Genomic DNA, 6,780 nt, shown 5'->3' with positions numbered 1-6,780 from the left:
TAATCTGTCACTCAAGAAACTACAAAGGGAGCCATTCGTCAAATGACTAATTAGTGCGCGTCGTGTCTACTACTCTCCCTCTCTCTGCGCGTATGGCAACTCCAACTCCAACCTTCCGCCTAACCACTCCGCCTCCTGGACGCACCTTTGCGAACCAGCATACCTTGCCGAAGCTCCCAGTTCCATCTCTCGATGACACTTGCAAACGCTACTTGACTGCTCTTCGAGGTCTCCAGGATGACAAGGAACATGCTGCCACTCAGCATGCTGTTCGAACTTTCTTAGATAGCGAAGGTCCCGCTCTACAGAGGAGATTGAATGAGTGGGCTCAAGAGAAAGCAAGGTGAGTTTCGTGCATCGCTAATCAAACTGCCTCTTCACCACGGCTTCCGGATCTTACCTCCCACCCTTTTGTTGTTCGCAGCTATATCGAGGACTTCTGGTGAGCTTCTCTTATTTTGCCTCGAGGTACTTCTTCTAATCATGGGTTTCTCATCCTTGTGGGTAGGTATGAAAGCTACCTCTCGCACAGCGATCCTGTAGTACTTGCTCTCAACCCTTTTTTCGTCCTCGAGTACGTTCATGTGATTTTCATTTGCCTTTAACACCCTTTAACTCACTACCGGCAGGAATGATCCTAGCCCGGATCGAGGCTCTCAGCTACCCCGCGCTACGGCTCTTATCATATCTTCATTAGGCTTTGTTCATGATCTCCGCCAAGGTCTACTTGAACCCGATGCCGTACGTGGTCATGCACTAGATATGGATCAATACAGTAGATTGTTCGGGAATGCTCGTATACCAACAGAGGTATGTCTCGCAGAATTATATTTGAACTCAAATTAAATCTATTCGTTTGGTTAGTGTGGCTGCAAGATGCTCGTGAATGATGCGGCTCGTCATATAGTAGTTTTGCGCAGGGGACAGTTCTGTTAGTCGGACACACATGCCCATGCATTCAGCCGCTAATATCTCACTAGATTGATTTGATACCCTTGATGAGGGTAACCGACCACTGTTAACCGAGCGTGAGGTTCTTCGCAACCTCCAAGCCATCTGCAAGGATGCTGACAAGACTCCAATAACTGAGGTAAGGACTTACCGAACAACATTTATCTACTTCCTCTAACTGTGGCTTATAAAGGTTGCTCGTACGGCTATTGGTGTTCTCACTACTGAGAATCGGAAGACTTGGTCTTCCCTTCGACGCGAACTCGCGCAGGACAAGACTAATGCAGCTTGCCTGCGCCTGATTAACGATGCCTTGTTCGTAGTCTGCTTGGATGATGCAGCTCCAGGTCGCGATGGCATCAGCACGCTCGTTCAAAATGGCGAAAAGGGAGAAGACCTCGCTGCTCTATGCAGTAATTTCCTCTGCGGAACTTATGACTTGCGGGAAGGTGTGCAGGTTGGCACGTGTACTAACAGATGATATGACAAAGTGAGTCAGCGTTCACGATACTTGTCGGTATTTGATCTAATTTGTTATTCAATTTAAGCTGCAAATCATCGTGTGTGCAGATGGTGCCGCCGGCATCAACTTTGAACATACCGGCGTTGACGGCCACACAGTTTTGAGGTACCTCCCAGTCGAACTGTTTTCTTACTATATGCTCATGTTACCATCAGGTTTGCCGCAGATGTCTTTACTGAAGGCCTAATGCTGCTTGCGCGTTCAATCAACCCATCCGCACCTACTCTATTCCACGCATCCCTTTCGCCTCACGCTGAATCCTACAGGCCTCCGAAGTCAATAGCCAACGGAAAATTGCCAATATCCTCTCAAATCTTCTCATATGATACCTCACCATCTAAACTTATGTGGACTCTAACCCCTTCAATTCGAGTTGGCATTCGGTATGCTGAGACACGCCTGAGTGACCTTATATGTCAGAATGATTGTCAGGCGCTCGAGTTCAAGGGTTATGGAAAGAATTTTATCACGAGTCATGGTTTCAGCCCCGATGCGTTTGTGCAGATGGCTTTCCAGGCGGCATACTTATATGGTCAAAACAGAAATAGGTTTCAAACTTTGGAAAAAATATCTTTTCCTGGGCTGGTACATCATTTAGAGGCATCTTCCAGGAATCATATGAACCAAGAATTAAGAAAAACGGCGGTTGGAATATGGCGATATGGTCGAAATACTGACTTTTTTTCCTCTCCACCAAACCGCAATATTGGCGACCTCTATACACCCTGGGACCATCTCCAATCGATTTGTACGACTGAAAAACAGTAGGAACACTATTTTCAGTATCGGTCTTGAGTCAGATTTGAGTGTGGTGCGATATAGGGGGTAGGGGGGGGGGGAGGAGGACATTCTATATCTCGACAACCTGATTTTTCCTGACATATTGGGCTTTACCATCGTGTTCAGGGACATTGAGAGCCCCCTGGAAAAATGCTTTTGGAGGGCATGCAAGTCATGGGAAGGCTAGAAAAATCGATCTTTGAGGGGGGTATGTGACAAATTCGCACATGTCACTTTGTATGGTCTCAAATCGCTCTGGTATTATTTTAAATCGATTTATATCATTGGAAAACAGTAGGGACACCCTTTTACATACCGGTATTTACATAATAGGAAGATATGTGAGTTTGGGGGGGAGAGGAGGACCTTCTGTATCTCGACCACCTGATTTTTTCTGACAATTCGGGCTTGACCATCTTGTTCGCAGCTATCAAGAGCCCCCAGGAAAAATGGATTTGGAGTCATGGCAAGTCATGGGAAGGCCAGAAAAATCGATCTTTGAGGGGGGGTATGAGGTCAACTTACACATTACATTTCATATTGGCCAAAAACACTTTGAACACATCTTCAATCTATTTTTATGATCCAAAAACACTATTCAAATCCTTTTTACATCAGTATATACATGAAATCATGCTTCATGGTGGAGTAGGTAGGGGGAGGGGGTAGCATGACTCTGAAACATGATTTTTTCGGACAAAATAAGCATTGCCATCGCATCCAGGGTGGTTAATAACCTTAGAATCAAGTTTCATTTGAAGCCAGGCAAGTCATATGAAGGCTGAAAAAATCAACCTTTGAGTGAGGCAACAGGACAGGGGCGACCCTGCTTACATAAGCAAATGCGGATAGGTGGGCACACTTGAAGCAAGACACCACATATCAGAGACCTGTTGCTCATAAATGTACATAGATCGATTGTGGTTGTATTTAGTTTGAGATTGAGACATTACAGTCATCAAAAGGCTAAGACAGTCGACCTTTGATTGAGCACCTCAGCATGGCAACCTTACACTCACTCTTCACTCATAACTTTAGAACATGATTTTTTTGAACAAAAGTAGCATTACCATTGGAATCCGATGGTTCAATAACCCCCATTGAGATGTCTATTCGACACAAGGCAAGTCGTACGAAGGCTGAAAAAATCGATCATTGTGAGGCAATAAGACAGGGGCGACCCTGCTTACATAAGCAGATGCGGACACCTGAGCACACTTTCAGCAGACTCCACAGATCAGAGGTCTGATGCTTCTAAATGCACATAGATCTACTGCGTTTGTACCAAGCTTTAGATTCAGATCATGTCTTGAGTCTTCCTAATAGGATTCCTTCTCAGTAGCTGTCCTTGGGTAGACTTTTGCTTGCATTCAGGACTTACTGTGATTCCTCCTATGCAGCCCCTGCAGGTCCAATTACTACAATTTGCATGCAATGGCAATACTTCAGCGTGCGAAGTTGGGAATGAACGTCAGTCAGGTGCTTTAGCGAAGTAGAGGTCAAACTAACACTGTCCTTGGTAGATTTTTGCTTGCATTCAGGACTCACTGTGATTCCTTGGTTTCTTGCTCATTTTCCCCACAGTTTCGATTCCTCTTCTTCACTTCATCAGTCTTCTTCATTTTGAAGTCAGCAGTGCTTGCAGGGCAATCCACTTGAGCTTTGTCATGTGTCATGTGAGACACCTCATCTCTAATGCGCTGACCTAATGCATGGTCAAAGCCAATGCACTTGAGCCTCGCAAGGTACAACTTCTGCAAAGCTTCATGAGTTATCCACTACTGGTAGCGTGAGTTGGGTACACATGTAGCAGAAATGACCCACCTAAAGAAGTAAATTTGAAGGTAAACACCGTGCCAGGATGGTCGTCCCAAACTTGTTTGTAGCTCGTTTGTTCTACCCAGTCTTCTTTTTGAAGTCAGCAGTGCTTGAAGGGCAATCCACTTTAGCTTTGTCATGTGTCATGCGAGACACTTCATCTCTAATGCGCTGATCCAATGCATGGTCAAAGCCAATCCACTTGAGCCTTGCAAGGTACAACTCCTGCAAAGCTTCATGAGTCATCCACTACTGGCAGGAATAGAAATTTATGACTCAAACATATCTCCTCACCTCTAGCCAATGCTTGCAATATATCCTCTGCTGTAATGTCAGCAGCAATGTAGAGACTCGCGTCTCCACAGACACTTCCCTTGAATTCTCCCATCTTCCTTACAAATTCCAGCTCTAATCCTAGGGATACGTCTTGCGCAATAGCGCACAATATTTTATTTCACAGATTCCACGTGTAGCCACTCACATCGCGCTTCGCACATCCTATAGTCCTATTACCCTAGTATTAGTTTGGTGTCTCTCTTTTTATAAGAGAGGTTTCCCTTAACACAGACAGCTGCCCTTGGGTCAGGAACAATTGTCGAGCATTGAGTCGTCATCTGAAGTGCAGTATCACTAGTTAGAAGCAAGCTCTGGACACTATTTCATGTACTGACCTGTAAACTTTATATTTTCGAACCTAAGTTTTCTGCTGCTTATTTGGTCAGAGTTCAGTAGCTGTCCTTGGGTCAACTTTGGCTCGCATTCAGGACTTACTGTGATTTCTTGGTTTCTTGCCCATTTTCCCCACAGTTTTGATTCTTCTTCTTCACTGAACCAGTCTTCTTTTTGAAGTCAGCGGTGCTTGAAGGGCAATCCACTTTATTTTTGTCATGTGTCATGCGAGACACCTCATCTCTAATGCGCTGATCCAATGCATGGTCAAAGCCGATGCACTTGAGCCTCACAAGGTATAACTCCTGCAAAGCTTCATGAGTTATCCACTACTGGCAGGAACAGATGTTTATGACTTAAAAATACCTCCTCGCTCGTATCCAATGCTTGCAATACATCCTCTGCTGTAAGGTCAGCAGTGGCTTGTTGTGAACCAGCTCGTGTCATGATGCCATCAGACGTTCTAACTGATACTTGCCCTAATTTCTTCTTCCTCCACACTTCCAACACCAGTCCAGCCGCGCAGGACTGTTGCTCCTCAATGTATATGAATTGATCGTGTGTATACTGACTTTATATTGAGACATTAAAGTCATCCACTGTGCATACAACACGCCTTGTACATATCTTATCTATGACTCATTGTGCCCTGCGCCCTTTCCATTCCACTGGTGCTATCTCTTTCATATCTAACTCTTCACCATTCTCATGGTTACATATGACTCACTTCCCCTCTGCCCATACAATTGGTGACTCATTGCGCCCTGCGCCCTTTCCATTCCACTGGTGCTATCTCTTTCATATCTAATTCTACATCATTCTCGTGGTGCATATAGTTCTCCATGACTCATGCACTTTTATATTTCCACTTATTTCGCAGTTCTTCCCTTCCTACCTATACGTAGACGCCACAGATGCCCTGTATTATTGACTATTAGATATTTTTTTGCTAATTATATGTTACAATTTAACAGGTGAGGGCTTTTTAATCCCAGCACACTCCTCTATTTGTGTCATCTTGTTGATAATTGTGCTGGCTATTGTCAAATAGCAGATACCATTATCAACAGGATGACTCCCATGGAGGAGTGACACCAGAAAAATAAGTGAACCCAGCTAAGTAAAAAGGTGCAAAATTGCGAAAATCACTGGGCCTGTTATCAACATAATGACTCCCATGGAGGAGTGACACCCAGGAAAGAAATGTGGAGATACAAAAGTGCAAAAATTGCGAAGAGAAACTGGGCCTGTCATAACAGGTTGATCCTCATGGAATGATGACACCCAGGAAAGAAGCACAAGTATGATTAATACTATACCTTGCCTGCTTCTGACGCAATCCAACAAGTCATCTAATTCTCTTTCAGCATTCTGGACTTGACTTCTTTATATTCCGGCAGTGGCTTTTTGTCAACAAATACCGAAGCAGAAAATTGACCCAAAATCATTATTGGCCAGTAATGAGCTCGAGATGATGACGACAATGATATTAACTGAGTCTGTGAGACTTGAACTAATAAGTTAGTTAAACCAAACTTCACTTTGACTTTGAGCTCAGGAAGTCCAAATGAAATTTGTCAGAAAGTCTGAGAGTTCATTTGCCGGACAGTTCCTAAGACTTTTACAAATCAAATTTCTGTTAGACTCCTAAATGTACAAGGATAATTTACCCCTGTAATTTGGCAATTTTATTAATATGAAGGTTGAAATAACTGACCCCAGGTTTATCATCTCATCATTACTCACTTTAGTCTCATGATATTAATGACCTCTAGTAAATTCTTTATCTGAAAGTGAGAAAATTACATGAATGGCGACAAAATATATCATGAAGGTTAGTGTGATGGCAGCCTAGTGTTATTCCACCTACATAACCTAAGTTTTCTGCTGCTTATTTGGTCGGAGATACAGTCAAATTAAACCATACCTGTACAGCGTCGGCATGACTCATGGAGGACATTTGAAATCATTCGCAGAGGCAGATGACCAGACACCCTTGGGCTGTGGCTTTAAAACCTCCCCCCTGATTTCAAATTCCT

At 43.9% G+C, this 6,780-nt stretch overlaps 2 protein-coding genes across 2 annotated transcripts; one reads left to right on the top strand and one right to left on the bottom strand.

Moving 5' to 3' along the window:
* Positions 1-92: 92 nt before the first annotated feature.
* On the top strand, positions 93-2,242 carry EDB93DRAFT_1259221 (uncharacterized protein; the record flags this gene model as incomplete). The annotated part of the gene is made up of 9 exons (XM_041454157.1): positions 93-343; positions 425-442; positions 509-574; positions 630-810; positions 1,004-1,090; positions 1,145-1,400; positions 1,451-1,468; positions 1,522-1,579; positions 1,630-2,242. 9 exons carry the CDS (start codon positions 93-95, stop codon positions 2,240-2,242), a joined length of 1,548 nt encoding a protein of 515 aa, XP_041300474.1.
* Positions 2,243-3,363: 1,121 nt separating this feature from the next.
* EDB93DRAFT_1110933 (uncharacterized protein) lies at positions 3,364-5,188 on the bottom strand (the record flags this gene model as incomplete). The annotated part of the gene is made up of 8 exons (XM_041448057.1): positions 3,364-3,393; positions 3,445-3,462; positions 3,636-3,657; positions 3,803-4,032; positions 4,199-4,321; positions 4,642-4,702; positions 4,844-5,070; positions 5,108-5,188. 8 exons carry the CDS (start codon positions 5,186-5,188, stop codon positions 3,364-3,366), a joined length of 792 nt encoding a protein of 263 aa, XP_041300473.1.
* Between the last annotated feature and the right edge of the window lie 1,592 nt (positions 5,189-6,780).

This window comes from Suillus bovinus (assembly GCF_016758785.1).
Source record: "Suillus bovinus strain UH-Sbo-P2 chromosome Unknown EDB93scaffold_508, whole genome shotgun sequence".
Lineage (NCBI taxonomy): Eukaryota > Fungi > Basidiomycota > Agaricomycetes > Boletales > Suillaceae > Suillus > Suillus bovinus.
This window is presented reverse-complemented; position numbering and strand designations above follow the sequence as displayed.